The sequence below is a fragment of the Saimiri boliviensis genome, chromosome 5, assembly GCF_048565385.1.
Source record: "Saimiri boliviensis isolate mSaiBol1 chromosome 5, mSaiBol1.pri, whole genome shotgun sequence".
NCBI classification, from domain to species: Eukaryota; Metazoa; Chordata; class Mammalia; order Primates; family Cebidae; genus Saimiri; species Saimiri boliviensis.
This window is the reverse complement of record NC_133453.1, coordinates 150,901,233-150,921,071: the sequence shown is the minus strand read 5'-3', so window position 1 is coordinate 150,921,071 and position 19,839 is coordinate 150,901,233. Positions and strand designations below refer to the sequence as shown.

Sequence of the window (19,839 nt, the reverse complement as noted above, 5' to 3'; positions counted from 1 at the left end):
GGTTTAGCAGAACACACTGCCCTGGGCGCACAAGACAGCCTTCTCCTGGGCAACAAGGGAACAGTCCTGAAGCTGAGTACCCAGAAGCCAGCCGAGGGCCCTTCTAAAGGTGGCATCCTCAGGCCAGGTGAAGTCTTTACTGCATCACCATCTAGTTGACAAATCCTATTCTGTTGTTCTGCGGAATACTGTATACCCTGGGTTCAGCTGCTGAATTAGCTGCTCTGTCCTGTTTCCTACGGACTAGAACAGATCTGAAGCTTCAGGTTCCTCTTTGGGGCACCCGTGCTTCACAGGTGTGCAGGGCAGAATGCTTTGGACTGCATCCAGGAGGAGGACCCTGCGTCTGGATGTCCTGCTTTCAGGGGTGCAGAGAATGCCCGGGGAGTTGCAGTAGTGGAGAAAGGTGCCCAGCTCCCTGCCACCTCTTTTAATAGTTTTGATACCCACTGGGGCCCACTGCCTGCCTAAGATAGATCCTTATTCTGTAAGGATCAACTTGGATGGTCAGGAGCTGTTGCCTCAGTGCCTCCCAGTTGGACCTGTGGTGTCCACTGAGTTTCTTTAGTTTCTCGCGTCACCTTTGTTACTACTATTTTGCAATTATAGATTCAGTAAATTCATTGCGCTTTAATTAGTTGCAGTCATTATTAATTAAAAAATACAACACAATGCCAATTATTTTTAATGGGCTTCTCTGTTATTCTGGGGTTTTTCACCTTTTTTGTAAAAATTGTTCAACCTTCAAAGATTATGTAATTTGCAAAGCTTTCTTAATTTTCATTAATTAATGGTTGTTATTATTAGTCATTTAGAAAAAACCTACCCTTCTCTACCGAAAGCCATCTCTAGATTTTAAGACTCCTATGAAGAGGCCAGTTTGACATGGTTTCTACCCTTGTAGAAACAAAAAGCAGAGGCCACAGCACAGAAACCAGCCACACACAGAAGGGAACGTGGCGGGGGTCTCAGGAAGTGTGGCAGGGTCTCAGGAAGGGCCTTGTTGGATGTGACAGGGTCTCAGGAAGTGTGGCAGGGTCTCAGGAAGGGCCTTGGGGGCCATGACAGGGTCTCAGGGAGTGTGGCAGGATCTTAGGAAGTGTGGCAGGGTCTCAGGAAGAGCCTCGGAGGACATGACAGGGTCTCAGGGAGTGTGGCAGGGACTCAGGAAGAGCCTCGGGGGCCATGACAGGGTCTCAGGAAGTGTGGCAGGGACTCAGGAAGAGCCTCGGGGGCCATGACAGGGTCTCAGGAAGTGTGGCAGGGACTCAGGAAGAGCCTTGGAGGGAAGTCCTTGCATCCTCCAAGCAGTGTGGCTGCTCCCCGTGCAGCCTGTCCGTTTCCTGGCCACCTGTCAGTGGGTCTCCCTGCACACTTGCTCCTCACATCCGGTGGTCCAAGGCCCTCCTGTTTAAACTGTCCACACGCCGCTGCCTATGACAGGGTGTGGTCTTCTTGTTGGTGTATAGTGATATCTTACTGTGGTTCCAACTTCATTTCTCTAATGATGAGAATGTTGTACATATCTTTTCATGTATTTATTTGCCATCTGTGTATCTTCTTCAGTGTGATGTCTGTACATACCTTTTGCTTATTTTCTAATTGAATTGTTTGTTTTTTTTAAATGTTAAGCTTTGACTGTTCTTTATATATTATAGATATAAAGACTGTTGGATATTTGGTTTGCAAATATTTTGTCGTGGTCCAGTTTATAATTTCTGTCTATTTTTTTTGGAGATAAAGAGCTGGGATTACAGGGATGAGCCACCATGCCTGGCCACCGTCCCTTTTTTTTTAGACAGAGGTTTGCTCTTGTTGCCGAAGCCGGGGTACAATCGCTCAATCTCAGCTTACTACAACCTCTATCTCCCGGGTTTGAGTGATCTTCTTGCCTCAGCCTTCCAAGTAACTAGAACTACAGATGCATGCCACGATGCCCAGCTAAGTTTTTTGTATTTTTTGTAAGGATGGGGTTTCACTGTGTTGGGCAGGCTGGTCTCGAACTCCTGACCTCAGGTGAACCACTCATTTGGCCTCCTAAAGTGCTGGGATTACTGGTGTGAGCCACCATGCCTTGCCAATTTTTTTCTTTTGTAGATTGTGCTTTGAGTGTCAAGTCTAAGAACTAATTGCTTAGTTGTAATAATTCCGAAGAGTCCAAAGATTGGTTTTCCTTTTTTATTTTGTTTTGTTTTTTTTTAGTTTTACTTTTAAGACCAGGATCTATTTTTAGTTAGTTTTCTTTTGTCTTTTTCTTTGACACAAGTTTTCACTCTGTCACCTGGGCTGGCGTGCAGTGGCATGATCACAGATCACCGTAGCCTCAAACTCCTGGGCTCAAGTGATCCTCCTGCCTCAGTCTCCTGAGTAGCTGGGGCTACTGGCATGTAATACCATACTGGCTAAGTTAAAAAAATTTTTTTTTTGTAGAATCACGCTGTTGCTGTGTTGCCCAGGCTGCTCTTGAATTCCTGGCCTCAAGTGATTCTTTTGTGTTGGCTTCTTAAAATGCTAAGATTACAGGTGTGAGCCACTGTGCCAGGCCTTGAGTTATTTCTTTCTTTTTTTTTTTTTTGAGACGGAATTGCACTCTTGTTACCCAGGCTGGAGTGCAATGGCGCGATCTCAGCTCACCGCAACCTCCGCCTCCTGGTTCAGGCAATTCTCCTGCCTCAGCCTCCTGAGTAGCTGGGATTATAGACACGCCCCACCATGCCCAGCTAATTTTTTGTATTTTTAGTAGAGATGGGGTTTCACCACGTTGACCAGGATGGTCTCGATCTCTTGACCTCGTGATCCACCCGCTTCGGCCTCCCAAAGTGCTGGGATTACAGGCTTGAGCCACCGCGCCCGGCCTGGAGTTATTTCTTGTATTTGAGGTTTGTTTGTTTGTTTGTTTGTTTGTTTTGAGATGGAGTCTTGCACTGTCGCCCAGGCTGTAGTGCACTGGCACGATCTTGGCTCACTGCAATCTCTGCCTCCTGGGTTCAAGCAATTCTCCGGCCTCAGCCTCTGGAGTCGCTAGGACTGCAGGTGTGTGCTGTCCATGCCCAGATGATTGTTTTCTATTTTTAGTAGAGATGGGGTTTCACCATGTTGGCCTGGATGGTCTCGGTCTCTTGGCCTTGTGATCCACCTGCTTTGGCCTCCCAAAGTGCTGGGATGACAGGCGTGAGCCGCCGCGCTCGACCTTGTCTGAGTTTTAAGTCAAGGTTTGTTTTCAAACCTATGGATGTCCAGTTGGGCCGGCACCATTTATTGACAAGACCATCCCTCCTCAATTGAATTGCATTTGCTCCTTGGGTAAAAATTGATTAGGCGTATTTGTGGGATATATTTCTGGGTTCTCTGTCCCATTGGTAGTGTATGTGTGGTCAGTACCACACTATCTTGATGACTGCAGGTGTAAGTTTGGACACTGGGCAGAGGGATTCCTCCCGCTTGTTACTATTTTTTTTCCCAAAATTGTTCTGGCTATTCTGTGGCCAGCCTTTTTCCGTATACATTTTCCCCTTTTCTTCCTCCAACTTTATTGGAATAAAGTTACATTTCTGTTTTCTAGGACTTCAGTGGCTTTCTCGTGGTGTTTTGACATACACATTTTAGAATGGCCTCCTAGTCCATAAAAATATTATTTATTTTGGTCTTCTTTGATTTATTTTACAGTTTTCATGATACTGATCTTGTACGTCTTTTCTTAAATTTATACCTAACTGTTTCCTTTTCTTTGGAGCAATTATAAGTGATACTGAGTTTTTATTTTGGTTTCCACTTGTCTATTGTTAGTACATATAAATGCATTTTTTTGTGTTAATCTTATACCTTGTTATTTTATTGAATTTACCTATTAGTTCGCAGAGTTTTTAAAAAGTACAATTGAGATTTCCTAGGTAGACAGTCGTGTCATTTGCAATGAGGACAGTTTTATTTCTTTTTATTCCAATCTGCATGTCTTTATTTTCCATTTCTTACCTTATTGCAGTCGCTAGAATGAGAATGGTAAGACTGGCATTGTTCCCAATCTTAAGGGGAAGCATTCAGTCTTTCACCATGAGGTGTGATTTTATTGGTTTGTTTAGATGCTGTTTATGAGACTGAGGAAATTCTTTTCTTTTTTTAATGCACTAAGAGGGTTATTTTTGTTGCATTTTTTCCTTTCTCTCTCTCTCTGTCTCTTTTTGAAACCATAATTGGGCGTTGAGAACATCTTTTCTGTGTCAGTTGATATGATCGTATGGTGCTGCTTGATACGGTGGATTACATCGATTTATTTGAGAATATTGGACTAGACTTGCATAATTTTTCCTGTCAGCACTGCTTTTGCTGTATCTTACAGATTTTGATCTGTTGTGTTTTCAATTTCAGTTACTTGTAATTCTTAAGTTTTCCTGAGACTTCCACTTCGACCCATAGATTATTTAGATGTGTGTTGTTTAAATTCTAAATGTTATCTACTACATTAGAGAACTTACACTATATTTAATTCTTTTAATTTGTTAACTGTGTGTGTGTGTGTGTGTGTGTGTGTGCGCGTGCGTGTGTGTGTGTGACAGAATCTTGCTCTGTTGCCCAGGCTGGAGTGCAGTGGTGTGATCTGAGCTCACTGCAACGTCCACCTCACAGGTTCAAGTGATTCTCAGCTTCAGTCTCCCAAGCAGCTGACACCACAGGCGTGCACCACCATGCCTGGCTACTTTTTGTATTTTTAGTAGAGATGAGGTTTTGCCTTGGTGGCCAGGTTGGTCTCGAACTTCTGGCTTCATGTGATCTGCCCGCCTCGGTCTCCCAAAGTGCTGTGATTACAGGTGTGAGCCACGGTGGCTGGCCATTGTTGACTTTTTTCTTAGCGACCCAGGTTTATGGTCTATCTTGATAAATATTCTGTGTGCTTAAAGCAATATGATTTTTCTTTTCTTATGATACTAGTGTAACTTGGAAATAGAAATTTTATGTAAGTAGTTTAAGCAACAATTTGTGAAACCCCAACACTGTCCTTTTGTTTTATCTGTAATTTGATGTGGAAGGTGGAGGCTGCAGGGGTGCTAAAGGCATAGTATGTTCTACCTTACGTTTCTGTGACGCCTGTGTGTCCAGAACTCCCTAGGGTAGGATCCACATGATAAGGAGAGGGTGGGATGCAGTCGCCAGCCCTGTGGGCTTTCCAGCAGTGGAGCCAACATTGCAGCACTCCTAGGATCTGCTCTAGGGGTAGAATTTGCCTGGGGCAAGGACTCAGAAGTTGTCCTGTTTTGGGCAGGACTGCTTTCCCAGAACTGCAGGTCTCTCGATTCTGCAGGCAGGCACGCTTAGGCTGTGCCACTGCTGTCTGCATCTTGCTCCATTCAGGAGAGTTTTGGGGTGGCCTGCAGTTGCCCCTGCCTATCCTCCCAATCTGCTGCCGCCAGCTGCTATCCAGACGCTGTCGCTGTTACCTCAGACTGTGGCCTCCTCCCTGATCCCTCCTCACCTGCTCTGTCGCGGGTGCCCCATCTCACTGATTGTGTCTGTTGTTGGTTGCTTTTGTTCAGTGTTGATCCCCAGTGCCTTGGACACTGCCTGGCATACAGCAAGTGCTCAATAAATATTAAGCAAATGTTTCCAGAGCATCTTCAGATACTTGAGACAGGTGCTAAGACCCTCTGGGTCTGGTCTAACGTGGGGGCACTGTCCACCCCTGACTTTGTGCCTCGCTGACCCGTGCATGACTGGGAACAAAGGATCAGCCAGGGTTCTCTTAGGTCTTTTAATAGCTTGATGGGATGAAATTATTTCAGGAAATACCTTGGGTTATTTAAACTTGTTGTCCTACAGATAATCCTGATTGGCACTTTCTTGCCTGAGGATTTGGGGTTGTATCTTTCATCTTTGTAAACTAGTTCCTTAGTTCCTTTTTTTTTTCTGAGACGGAGTCTCACCCTGTTGCCCAGGCTGGAGTGCAATGGCGCATTCTCAGTTCATTGCAACCTCCACCTTCTGGGTTCAATCGATTCTTCTGCCTCAGCCTCCCGAGTAGCTGGAATTACAGGCACTTGCCAGTACACCTGGCTAATTTTTTGTATCTTTAGCAGAGACGAGGTTTTACCATGTTGGCCAGGCTGGTCTCAAACTCCTACTAATCTTGTGATCCACCTACCTCAGCCTCCCAAAATGCTGGGATTACAGGTGTGAGCCACCACGCCTGGCCCATCCTTATAAAGTAGCTCCCAAAGAACACATTTGGAGGGATCCTCCTAACTCTTGCACTTTGAATCTATAATAGAGCACTGGGAGATTTCCCAATGCAGCATTTTAAAAATTCCATTATCAGAGCTAAGGTTTCTATGCTCTTATACTATATCAAATTATATTAAAACAGTTCTGACACAGTCTTAATGGACAATATTTCACAACATAAATGAGACAATGTATTTTCTCCATGTGTGTTTTGTCCAACCTGCGGTATTGTGTCTTGAGAAGGATTGCCACCATGGCTCCTTTCTGCTGGAGACAAGCAGGCCATTTCTTTCCTTTCACCCGCTTTATGTAATTGAAGCAACATGATACAGCCTTTGTGTAACATTGTGCTCCATTGCTCTGGGTTCTTTCATGTTTAATTTAGGAGTTCGTGTAGTGTTTGGTTTAAAATTAACTGTGAAATTAAATTCAAGAGAAATGAATAGAGAACACCTTCCGTCTTCCAGGGAGTCTCCACTTTAATTTACAGAAATGGGAAGCATATTTGGAGAGGGAAGAGGCTGCATTTCAGAACCCAGTGCACATACCGTAACACTGCAAACCTCCAAGTTAGGTTTTCCTAATTTCTGTTCTTACTGTGCTCTGCAAGGCTGCAATTTAAATTACAACTGTAGCCAGTGGCTCTGCCCCCTCATTCATTTCCTTTTGTCTGCAACCCTCCTGTTCCTGCTGATTCATGGAACATGCTGCTTCTTGTAGCACTGGCAGACTTGCTCCATTACCTGGTTCCAGAGAGACCTCTCCTTTTCTTCCTTGAGGACTCCTTCAGAACTGCAGGGAAACTGGTGGACTACGGAATACACTCCCTCTGCTTAACACACATACTGAATTGCAAAGACGCTTTTGCAGTTGAAGGAGTCAGGATGGGACATAGGTCTTCTGGCCACTGGGCCATGCTACCCACATTTTTTTCTGGCAAGCTCCCAATCCAGCATTTCAGGGTTTCTCAAAGTGAGCAGCCACAACATTCCTTAGAAAAGTGGCAAGTGTTTTGCAGAAGGAGGTCAACCCTTTCCAAGCTTGTCATCCTGGGTCGCTCTTCTGTGTGCCCTTGGCTGTCCCTGCACACGCAGTGAGCCCTGGAGCATGCTGCTGTTTGAAGCCAGAGCCAATGAGAGGTCGGGATGGTGGGGCGAAAGGAAGCCAGTGCAGGGAGTCGGACCCTCGAGGGCTCTGACTTCAAAGAAAATGATGCTGATAACCACAGAAGCTAACACGTGCAGAGGGGCCAGCGCTGTTCAGGGAATCCTCTGTGTGTTGATAGACAACCCTACAACCCTGCAAGGTAGGTTTTATCACCATCTCCATTTCCTAGATGAGGATATCAAGCACAGAGAAATCAGACCACTTGCCCACAGTCCCCAGGTGGCCAGTGACTGCCTTTGGAGTCCACATTTCTCACCAGGATGTGGCTGTGCAAGGTGAACAGATGTCTGTCATGGTCCTACCATGGGTCTGGCTGTATGTTTTCATCATCTATGTTATTTAATTCTGAAAAGGTGCAGTAGGCTGATTAATGACCTCTCCCCACAAGATGTCCACATTCTAACCCCCAGACCATTTGCATATGGGACCTCACATGGCAAAAGGGGTTTTGCAGAGTGATTATGGCATTCTTTAAGTGTTTGGTAGAATTTACCTGTGAAGCCAGTAGTCCTGAGATTTTCTTTGTTGAAAGGTTTTGATTAGTGCTTCGATCTTCTTACTTATTATTGGCCTGTTCAGATTTTCTGTTTTTTGTTGATTCAGTCTTGGTAGATTGTATGTTTCTAGGAATTTACCAGTTTCTTCTAGGTTATCAATTTGTAGGCATGTAATTGTTCACAGTATCCTTATGATATGAGTTGTAGTGTCCCCTTTTTCACTTAAAATTTTATTTCTGTCAGTCTTCTCTCCTTTTTATATTGGTAGGTCTAGATAAAGTTCCATAAATTTTGTTTATCTTTTCAAAAACCAACTCTTAGTTTTGTTGATCTCTTCAGTTGTCTTTCCCGTCTCGATTTCATTTGTTTCTGCCATTATTTTCTTCCTCTGTCAACTTTGGGCTCAGCTGGCTCTTCTTTTTCTTTTTCCTTGAGATATAAAGTTAGGGTGTTTATTTTTTCTTTTTTAAAGTTTTGTTTCTTAATTAACAAATAATAATTATATATATGTATGGGCACAATGTGGTTTCAATTCATGTATACACTGCAAAGTGATCAAATCAGGCTAATGATTTTGAGGTAGGTATATGACTGCTTTAGCTGTGTCCCATAAATTTTGCTATATTGTGTTTCCATTTTTGTCTGTCTCAGGATACTTTCTGACTTCCCTTTTATTTATTTTATGACTTGTTGGTTGCTCAAGAGTGTGTTGCTTGCCGGGCGCGGTGGCTCACGCCTGTAATCCCAGCACTTTGGGAGGCCGAGGCGGGTGGATCACGAGGTCGAGAGATCGAGACCATCCTGGTCAACATGGTGAAACCCCGTCTCTACTAAAAATACAAAAAATTAGCTGGGCATGGTGGCGCGTGCCTGTAATCCCAGCTACTCAGGAGGCTGAGGCAGGAGAATTGCCTGAACCCAGGAGGCGGAGGTTGCGGCGAGCCGAGATCGCGCCATTGCACTCCAGCCTGGGTAACGAGCGAAACTCTGTCTCAAAAAAAAAAAAAAAGAGTGTGTTGCTTAATTTTTGCATGTTTATCAATTTCCTTATTTCCCCTGTTAGAATTTCTAGTTTTATACCATTGTGTTTGGAAAATATACTTGATATGATTTCCATCTTCTAAAATCTGTTAAGTTCAAGCATGAGGGATCATGCTTACAATCTTAGTGCTTTAGGAGGCTGAGGCAGGAGGATCACTTGAGGCCAGGAGTTCAAGACCAGCTTGGGCAACATAGCAAGACCCCCATCTTTGCAAAAAAAAAAAAAAAATAGCTGGATGTGGTGGTGCACAGCTGTAGTCCTAGCTACTCAGGAGGCTGGGGCAGGAGGATTGCTTAAGTCCAGGGGTTCAAGGCTGCAGTGAGCTTTGACAGTATCACTGCATTCCAGCCTGGGTGACAGAGCGAGACTGCCTCTAAAACAATGTTTTTAAATAAATAAAATTTGTTAAGACTTCTTTGTGACCTAATATGTGATATATTCTGAAGAATTTTTTGTGTATGCTAGAGAAGAATGTGTATTTTTTGGCTTTTGGGTGGAAAGTTCTCTCTATGTCTGTTAGGCCCACTTGGTGTACGCTGCTGTTCAAATCTGCTGTTTCTTTATTGATTTCCTGTTTGGATGTTCTATCCGTTATCTTAAATGGGACATCGAAGTCCCATATTACATTGTGTTGGTTTCACTCTCTCCCTGTAGCTCTGTTAATACCGCTGTGTATATTTACGTGGTCTGGTGTTGGGGGTGTACTTACTGTAACTGTGATAGATCCCTGTTGAATTGACCCTTTTATCAGGGGAAGAGGGTGGGTAGTGACTTTCTTTGACTCTAGAGACAGTTTTTGACTTTGAGTCTATTTTGTCTGACATGACTTCAGCTATCCCTGCTGTCTTTTAGTTATCATTTCCATGCAAATTTCCATGCAAATGGTAACCAAAAGAAGTTTTGTCTTTCCGTCTGCTCAGTATCCCACCTGTCAGGAATTTACATGATGACTAGCCCTAAACCTGTGTGACGGTGGAGGAGCAGATGCAAGAAGATCAGAGATGTTCTAGATCATTTCCTTGGGTGCTGCCCCCAAAGTCTTTCTCGTTTCTTCTCCCCAGAAGCGACGCTGGCCTTCTGCTTTGCAGGCTCTGTTCAGGCGTTTTCTGCTCCTCATTTGCTCAGCAGGTATTGCTTACCGTGCAGAGCACTGAAGAAACCAAGAGAGCCACACCACACTGTCCACCTCAGGAGCTCACAGCTGGACTGTTGCCAAGGAAACTCAGAAGCACAGAGTGTAGGCTCGACTGGAGAGGGGAGCAGTGGTGGAATGGCAGCTGGGTCTGTGAGGTGGTGCCCGGGAAGCTAGGGGATGTGCTCTGTGCCCGGGAACTGGTTCTGGTATAGGAGGAGGTGTGTTGTACTTCCCAGCACATGGACGGGAAGAGGACCTTTACACAGTCCTTTAAGCCAGTGGCCCCCAGTCTTTTTGGCACCTGGGACCCGTTACGTGGAAGACAGTTGTTCCATGGACCACAGGGTCGGGCATCATTTTGGGATGTGACTGTTCCGCCTCAGATGGTCGGGCATTAGATTCTCATAACGAGTGTGCGACCTGGCTCTCGTACTTGTGCGGTTGACAGGAGGGTTCACGCTCATGTGAGAGGCTGGTGCTGCTGATTTGACAGGAGGCGGAGCTCAGGCAGTCATGCTCACTTGCCCAGCTCGCCTCTCAGTGTGCAGCCGTGGTACCAGTCCGTGGCAGGGCTCGGGGGGTGTTGGGAAACCCTGCTTTAAGGCAGGCATCTTTTAAGAATTTTTATTATTTTTACATTTTAGGTCCATTTACCATATTTTTTAATATTTCTGATAGATGAAAATTCTTTTTCTTAAGCATAGAAATTTAGAAATGTCCATAATTATATCTGAAGCAATGAACTCTTCTTCTTCTAGAAGCATGTAGTTTAAAAAGTTTTATTTCACATACTAGAGGCTGATCATCTGCGTGTTATTCCACGTCTTAATGACAAGTGAAGGTTTCTCCTCCTCCGTGGTGTGTGGGGCTCCTTAGCTGGTAGAGGAAGGCGGGTTTCCGAGTGAGGACAACTGCATCCACATGTCCTGAGCATTCACTGTGGGCCGCAGAGATGCTTATATGTGGATCATGTGCAAGCCCGTGTGTGCCATGAGGAGGGAGACAGGTGTTGATGGTGGCAGTGGGCGGAGCGAACTTAGTGAGACCACTGTCAGCCGGCTGTCCTAAGAGGGCCGTGATTGCCTGCCTTGCCGTTTGCTCATTTGTGTGTTAACGTGCTAGGACTCAATTTCATGATGTTCACAGACCTCCTCCAGAGCTGAGGGCTCCTTGAGGTATGTAGTGCAGTTTTCTGATTTTACAGACGCACAAGCAAGGCCCCACGAGGAGAGAAGAGGTGCCCCAGAGTAAGAAAATGCTGGTGTGCATCCTAGGTGTGCATGTCCTTTGTTTTCTGACACGGGGAAGACTACTCAGCATTCCTGAGACTGTTTCCTCCTCTGCAAAGTGGGTTATTGTAGTTCTACCTCATACGGTCACTGTGAAAGGTACAGATGGTGTGTGTAGAGCACTTACTCCAGGACCAGGTGCACGGTAGGTGCTCAATAAAAATTATTTTTGCCACTATCCGATCCTGCTGACCAGTGGCCGGTAGTCATGGCTCTTGGCTCTTTTTTGTTTGTTTGAGATGGGGTCTCGCTGTGTCCCCCAGGCTGGAGTGCAGTGGTGCAGTCTCAGCTCACAGCAACCTCTGCCTCCAGGGCTCAAGCAAGTGTCCCCTCTCAGCCTCCTCAGTCACTGGGACTATAGGTGTGCGCCACCATGCCTGGCTAATTTTTTTTATTTTCAAATTTTTAGTAAGAGATGAGGTCTCATGATACTGGCCAGGTTGCTCTTGAGCACCTGGCCTCAAGAGATCTGCCTGCCTTGACCTCCCAAAGTGTTGGAATTACAGGCGTGAGCCACTGTGCCAGGCCGGCTCTTTGCTTTGTACTGAAAGTCTCTTTTCCCTCCAGACAAACTTAGCCCAAAGGTGAAGCCAGAAGAGAGGACTGTGTGGCAGAGTGAGACTGCAGGGCCGGCTGCGAGCCAGCGTCACCCCGTCTGCTCTGTCCCTGCAGTGCCTTCCTCCTTTCTGCACAGCCGTACCCACATGCTGTCGCATCCGGTTCTGCTCACCGAGCCTTAATGAAATGCCAACAAGGAGACATGCCAAAGCGGAGTGTCTTCGCTTTGCTCTGTGTCGGGTGGAGAGGGCAGCCTGGCTGTGGTGCCCGCTCGCCATGCCCAGTGGGTGAACCTCCACTCTGGGCACCACGGCTGTGTAGCGGGGAAGAATGCCTGCCCTGTCTGCTTCCCGGGGCCACCCTCGGCATTGGACAAGGAAGTGTCCTTAAAATGGGTCCTAAACAAAGACTGAAAAGCAGAGAACGAATGGAAGGAATCATGAGAGTTTGGTAGCAACGTACTGGATTTTAGGTATTTACGTGTAAAACAAAACAACTCTTTAAAACTTAAACTGCGAAAAGCCGCCACGTAGTATCACATTTCATGAAAATGAACTTCGAGTTCTAGTAGCACACATTATAAATAAAATAATTTTAGCTGGAATCGGAGTTTCAGGTAATTACTGTTGATGGAAGCCGTGAAGAAATGGAGCGAACGTCCCTTTAGGGGATTCAGAAATGAGTAATGCCTGCTAGCGTTTAATTTTCCACTCAATCTTGCCACATTCTTTTTGTATTTTTTTTTAACAGATTTATTGAGGTATAATTTAAATACCATGATTTCAGCCTTTGGAAGCGTACGAGTAAATCCTTTTTACTAGATGTAGGGTTTTGCAGCCATCACCATTTTAGCGCATTTCATCACCCCGTAAGGATCCCTGGGACCCATTTCTAGTCAACTCTTGTTGCCTCCCGCAGCCTTGGGCAGCCCTGATCTTTCTGTTTCTCAAAGTTTACTTTTTCTGGAAGTTTACATAGAGGGACTGATCCCATCTGTTGCATCTGGCTTCTTTCCCCAGCATAACTTCTAAGCACCCATCTGCACACCAGCTGTGCCCTGTCTCCTTTGTGCCTTCACTACCGGTGAACATTTGGAATATTTCCAGTTTTTGTCTCCTTTGTATAATGTCGTTACTCGCATCGATGCTTTGTGTGGACGTGCGTTTTCATTTCTGCTGGGTGGATTCCTAGTAGAATTGCTGGGCACATTCATACGGTAAACTTAGGCTTCACTTTGTAAGAAACTGCCAAACTGCTTTCCACAGTGGCTAGATCATTTTACATTCCCACTAGCAATGTATGAAAGCTCCAGTTCTCCATGTCTTGGCCTTTTCTCATATTTTGTCTTAGAAATTCCACTTCTGTTTGAACTACAATCAAATAGAAAAGATGCTTTTGTGGTACACAGAAGTCTCAATTATATAAAGTGTTGGACTGTGTACCTTTGGTATAATAGGAGTCTAGCAGCTGGGAGGAATTCATTTATGTTGCTGAATGAATGGACCCGTTCCCATGGGAGCGTATGGCAAATAATTAATGACAGTCTGCTGTGGCTTTCCCATAGACCATACTCTGTCTGGCCTTCTGCTGTTTTGTCAGGGTCATCTAATTATTTAGGAAATGAAAACAGCTTCCCTTAGAAGGCAGGTTGGTGGTAACTATCTGTGTCTGTGGGGTATCCAGGCCTGAAACAGCAGGACCTGTGACTGACCTATTGTGTGAATAGATGTGGTGCACAGTGGCAGATACAGACCCCCTCACTTCCACACAGCCTTCGTGGGTGCTAACTCCCTCGTGGACCAACACGCAGTCACGTCCTGTGCTTCTTTTCAGATCGTGCACAGAACTCTGGCCGCCATGCTGGGTTCCCTGGCGGCACTGGCAGCGCTGGCCGTGATTGGCGACGTAAGTTGACACAGTCCCAGTCCTTGGCTCACCACTCAGTGGAATGTCAGCTCAAAGACATGCCAGGATTCAGGCTTTCACTGCTGTTTTTCACTGTTTTATATGCCACTTCCATGTTTTTGCCCGAGGACTATGCTAGAGGCATGAACTAACAAGCCATGGCATTTTTCTTCCGTTTTGTTACACACTCACATCCCGGGGTGTGATTCCTCATCCTGGATGAGGAAAGGCTCCTTATGGTCATGTTTGCCCAGGGCTGAGGAGCTGGGTGGTGGTGGGGCTGGATCTGAGTGTTGGAACTAGAGGGAGCCTTCCCAGCTGGTACAGAAAGGTGGGAGTTGGTCAGGCTGGGACCTGTCCTGCAGAGATCAGGAGGCCCCTGGAGAGGTGTGTTTGGGGATGAGGGGGTCCTGTTTGGATCTGAGCAGGGCCTCTCTGGCAGGGACATGGGGAACAAATGTAGGTAAACAACAGAGATTGGTGGCCACTGGGGCTGGGGGCCCTGAGTTGTCTGAGAGGCAGTGCTGGAGCCCAGCTGAGAGTGGGACAGACGGCAGTGCCCGTTCCTGTCATCCGGCCTCAGGTGCGGCACTGCAGAGGGCACGCACAGACTCAATTAAGAAGGTAACTGGGGGCTCGTCCTGCCATGTGCTAGAGGCAGGGACAGAAAAAATTGATGACCACATGCATAGGTTTGACATTATAGACGCCCTGGGTCAAGACTGTTTTCCAAGAGCTTCAAAGGCAAGTGGATGGTGAGGTTTCCCGAGTGGGTCTGCAGCAGGTGCACTGCCTCATTAGGCTCATCACGGGGATGATGGCATACTGGATTAACTGGCAGGTGTGTGCTTTGCTTGCAGAGACCCAGCCTGACCCATGTGGTGGAGTGGATTGATTTTGAGACGTTGGCCCTGCTGTTTGGCATGGTAATTATGGCTCTCCCGTGGGACTGGGCTCCACGCCTGCGGTCACTAGGTTTTTTCTTGCCTCCGCTGCTGAGGGTCCATCATTATATGAAAGACACCCGTGCCCAAGGCTTCACTGAGAAGTGTCAGCGTGGGGCTCTTGAATCTCTCCTGAGGAGGAGTGGAATGGGGCTCTGGTTCATTAGCTGGAGAATTCCAGCCCAAGGCTTGTCTGATGATGAAATCACATTGCCATTTAGAAAAGCAAGCAATTCTTTTGAGTAACTGCACTTAAAATAAAAAAGCTGGACTATTCCAAATAAATGAACCATGTAGGAGTTTCAGTGGGAGAAGAGCACCTTTCATGATGTGAAGAAGGGAAGGTATCACTCGTAAGTAGTAATCTGGGTGTTTGCTAACTGGTCCTGTTGCCCAGTGGCCACTCTGCTGTGAGGAGTGCCCCCAGGTTCACTTGCAGGAACTCCAGGTACACAAATGCGCTAGTGTGGGACACGATCATAACCCAGCTTCACTAGTGAACAGCAGGGCGGCCCGTGTTCCTAAGCAGACCCCAGACAGCCCAGTGGTCTGCAGGAGGGCTCGTCCTCTCTGGGCGAGAAGACTTGCTCTGTGTACAGCTGGGCACCATCGATCCTCATTTTCCTTGCTAACATTTCATACCTGCCAAGGCTGGCCAACGTAACGGAAGCCCAGCTACGTGAGGCTTCCATGTGACCTGACCGAAAACCATGCCGCCATCCTCTGTGGGCAGGCGGTGCGTGGGGAGGCAGGTCAGTGCTCTAACCCAGGCTTCACAGAGTAACTAATATTTGTGTTGAGCCTGAGATGTATGGAGGGGTTGGACATCTGGATAGAAGAGAGGAAGTGTACCAGGTATCCCTGAGATATGCCTTTTTTTGAAAAAGAATGCTGTATTAGTTTGCTAGGGCTATGTAACGAAGTACCACAGACTGTATGCGTTTATTAAATGATATACATTTATTTTCTCATAATTCTTGAGGCTGGAAGTCCATGATCATGGTGTGGGCTGGGTTGGTTTCTCCTGAGCCTCTCCCCTGGGCTTGTAGATGGTACCTTCTCCCTGTGTTTTCACTTTGTCTTCTGTCTGTGTTTCTGAGTCCTGATACCCTCATCCTATAAGGACACCAGTCACGCTGAATCAGGGCTCACCCTAATGACGTCATTTTAACTTAATTATCTCCTTCAGCACCCTCACTACCAATACAGTCCTGTTCCCAGGTACTAGGGGCTAGGACGTGAACATAAGAATTTTTTTGGGACACAGTACAGCCTATAAAAAGGGCTTCAGCACTTTTTTCTTAGTGGAATTCAGTTCAGCGAGCACTTGTAGGTTCTGCGATGCTGGAACTGCAGTGTGCAGGGTCTGTACAACCAGGTTCCTGCCTTTTCTGCCGTATTTCCTGCCAGCCGACCACCCACGGGGCCATTTACCCCCATCCCTGAGTTCTAGTCTCCCTGGGCGGTTCTGCCAGCAAACGTGTAAAACACCACATGGGTCTACACACATCTGTTTCATGCGTTCGCGTGAAGCTCCGTTGCTGTGCAAAGCCCCGTGCTTCACCGCCAGCCCTCAGTGACCTTTTGGGTGAGGGTGAACACTGTGGTCACTCTGGACACTGGATGTTCACACTGGGTCTAAATTGTTGGGACATGTTGTTTTCTACAGTTTATCTGAGAGACAATAGTGTCTGCTGGGACTCCTGTTTACAAAGTATTTCATTTTATTTATTTGTTTTTGAGACGGAGTTTCACTCGTGCTACCCAGGCTGGAGTGCCATGGCACGATCTCGGCTCGCTGCAACCTCCACCTCCTGGCTTCAAGCGATTCTCCTGCCTCAGCCTCCTGAGTAGCTGGGACACTCCTGGGCACACTACCATGCCCAGCTAATTTTTGTATTTTTAGTAGAGACGGGGTTTCACCATGTTGACATGGATAGTCTCGATATCTCTTGACCTCGTGATCCACCCGCCTTGGCCTCCCAAAGTGCTGGGATTATAGGCATGAGCCACTGCGCCCGGCCTACAAATTTTAATTTAAATAATTAGATTGCATTTTTACAACCTGATGAAGTATAGGACATTCAGAGGTAAGGTGAGAAAACTGAAGGACAGAAAGGTTAATTTATATTTTTGTTCAAGTTCGGACTATTTTTAAGTGGCAGAATCAGGATCTGAACTTCCATCTTCTCATTCCAAGTTCAACACCATGGTGACTGCCATCTAAGAGGTAAAGTGTAGGAACTTCCAGAACATTCACTGGTTGAAATGTCTGGTTGATAAAATTTGGAATAACTGGGACATGACTTTTTATTAGGGTCCAGGATGGCGTTTTCACCAACTCCTCATCCTCCCTTGAAAGAAATAGGCAACAGGTGTTCTGGGTTCACCTAGAGCCTGGTGAATAATGGTTTCAATACAGCTGCTTCCAAATTGGTGACAAAAATTAGTTTAATTATTTTAGAAAACAAAATGTAAACCAGTTTTAACATCTTAGGATGTTTATGTGTTGCTTGTGTGGACACATAGGTGCAGAAGGCCATGTGCCAGACCCGGCCTGCTTCTGGCTTTGTGGCTGGGAGCAAGCCACCTCACAGTCTGATCCCATTTCCTGCTCTATAAAACAGAGGGTGAAAATAACACCTGATTTTTTTTGTGTTTGTGAGGATCTGATGGGATGGTCATGTGCCTTGAGGGAATGTTCCTGGACAAACGGAGGCACAAAAACACCAGCAAGAGGCTCAGTTCGAGGAGTTAGTGAGTGTACTACTCTAGGAACTGACGGTCTTTCTGCATGAGAGGGAAGAGCTTGGTGGTGGTGTGGCTTTCAGGGGCCAGAGCTCAGGTTTGTAACTGATGATGCTGATGTCATTTTAACATGGTGTCCTGCTAAAAGATGATCCTCGCCTCTTCTCTTTTCTCCATAGATGATCTTAGTAGCCATATTTTCAGAAACGGGATTTTTCGATTATTGTGCTGTAAAGGTAGGTGTGATGTTGCATTTAATAATTCTACACTGATTAATTTATATATGTATTTTTCTGACGTATATTTAGGAAACAGACATTGAAAACAAACATTTAAAAATGCCATCCTTCTTTTAAAGGCTGCTTCTGCAGGGCAGGGTGTGCTTGCTGTGCTGAGCTGTGTGGCTCTGAGTGGCACTGCCAGCTGCTCAGTAAATAAATTGAGGAGGAGGTCAAGGAAGAGGGTACTCAGGTTGAATGTGTGTTATTTAAATTGTCTGGTGAGAGCTACACATCAAAAATTGTTTTGTATATTAGAGTACCCAAATATTTCAAGCCATTAGTTTCTGATTACTTTGCTTTTTGGTGAAATGATTTCCATGATTACCTTCTAAATACTGAATATATACACAGTCATGTTTTTAACTGGAACCCTGGGGAGCTTCACCAGCCAGCTCTGGCCTCCAGGAATTTACCTGTCCTGTCATTCAGGGTAGGCAAGAGGAGAGCCCATTGTGTACCATGCTCTGCTAATGCATTCTAGTGCTGTGCGTGAATATTTATTTTTTGAAACCGAAAAGGTCTTTTAAAAAATTACTCAACAAACCCTGTGTAAACTCTGAATGACAGAACTGTGCTGTGATTTTTGTCATCTTTGTCCCCCATCTTGCACATGCCAGGTAGAGATTTGGCCTCTTCCTCCTTACTTAGTAAAGTGTCCCTTAGTTCCCCGGAGAGCAGCAGGCACTAGGCTCACATGCATCCCAACTTTGAAAGCTCAGGTTGTCTAACCAGAATACTAATGGCATTACGCTGATTGAGAGTCATCACCTTGTGGCAAATTAACCCTCACAGGGACTCCGTGAAGGAGGAGGATCAGAGGGGTGACAGTGTTGACTAGGGAGGATTTAGAATGTCCAGGAACTGTGGGGGCCAGCACTGTCTCATCTCAGCCCTCCTAGGACTCCGTGGGTCTACGTCTTAACCCATGGGGCAATGTTAGCTTAGCTCCCTGTTCTTAAAGTCACTCATGAAAGGCAGCCTCTGTTCTTACAAGCCTGCTGACTCTGGCTTGTATCCTCTGCGTGTGTGCGGCCAGGCATATCAGCTCTCCCGGGGACGGGTGTGGGCCATGATCATCATGCTGTGTCTCATCGCGGCCGTCCTCTCTGCCTTCCTGGACAACGTCACCACCATGCTCCTCTTCACACCTGTGACCATAAGGTATGCAGAGCACCTCTGCTTTGGGGTTGTGGCCAGGCTCTGGCGGGCGTGTGCTCTGGCTGCATGGCCTGGCTCCAGGCTCCATTCTCAGGTGCGTGAAAAGGTGGGCCGTCGTGCCCACAGTTCACTGCATTTCAGTCCAGCCCCCGTCTGCTTTTTATGATTGCGGCACACACTGCAAGCAGTGGGACCGCAGAATCCAGTGGCAGAAATGCCTGCAAGAGGTAGAAGACACAAGCCTTGCTTTCCTGGAGATTGTGCTCTCGTGGGGAGACATGTGGACAAGAATGGCTCACCCCAGACCACCAGGTGCCAGGAGTCCCTGTCCATGTTCTTCTCCATCACTGTCTACCATCTGGGCTGGCTCAACAGGTCACACACGTGCTCACGGCTCACATGATCACGTAGCTGGGGGGAGGTGGAACAGCCGCCGTGAGGTTCCTCATCAGAAGCATGGCGAGTGGGCTATGTGGATGGGCAGGTGTGGGGGATGCTGGGATGTGCCTTCCCTTCTTTCTTTAGAGCAGTGTTTCCCGACTCTGTGCATGCTGGGTCCCCTGGGGAGCTGTAGAGCGCCACTGCCCGGCCCACTCGCAGGCACTGGTCTACGCTGGATTCCAGCACAAATCCAGTGTGAGGCCATGGTGGGGCTGCACAGCTGGAGAGTGTGGCCTGACAGATGCGTAGGGTGAATACAGTTGCCATGAATCGATTGTGCACTTCTACCTTGCTAGAAGAGAATAACTGGGATGCTCCCAGGGTTAAGAACAGAGAGCTATTTAAGGGGACAGGTATCACAGTGACTTGATTTGATTATATGAATGTATTACAGTGTCACATGTACCCCCCAAATGTCTATCTCGTATGTATTATAGCAATAAAAAGTAAATAAAAAATAC

At 46.5% G+C, this 19,839-nt stretch overlaps 1 protein-coding gene across 6 annotated transcripts in view; it reads left to right on the top strand.

The window, feature by feature from the left end:
• The window catches only part of OCA2 (OCA2 melanosomal transmembrane protein), a 241,394-nt gene that overhangs the window by 67,282 nt on the left and 154,273 nt on the right, over positions 1-19,839 (top strand). For all 6 annotated transcript variants that reach the window (XM_074400144.1, XM_039480091.2, XM_039480090.2 and 3 more), the window contains 4 exons: positions 13,735-13,806; positions 14,667-14,732; positions 17,678-17,734; positions 18,816-18,940. In XM_074400144.1, coding sequence (XP_074256245.1) covers positions 13,735-13,806; positions 14,667-14,732; positions 17,678-17,734; positions 18,816-18,940 — 320 coding nt within the window. The remainder of the gene's footprint in view (positions 1-13,734; positions 13,807-14,666; positions 14,733-17,677; positions 17,735-18,815; positions 18,941-19,839) is intronic.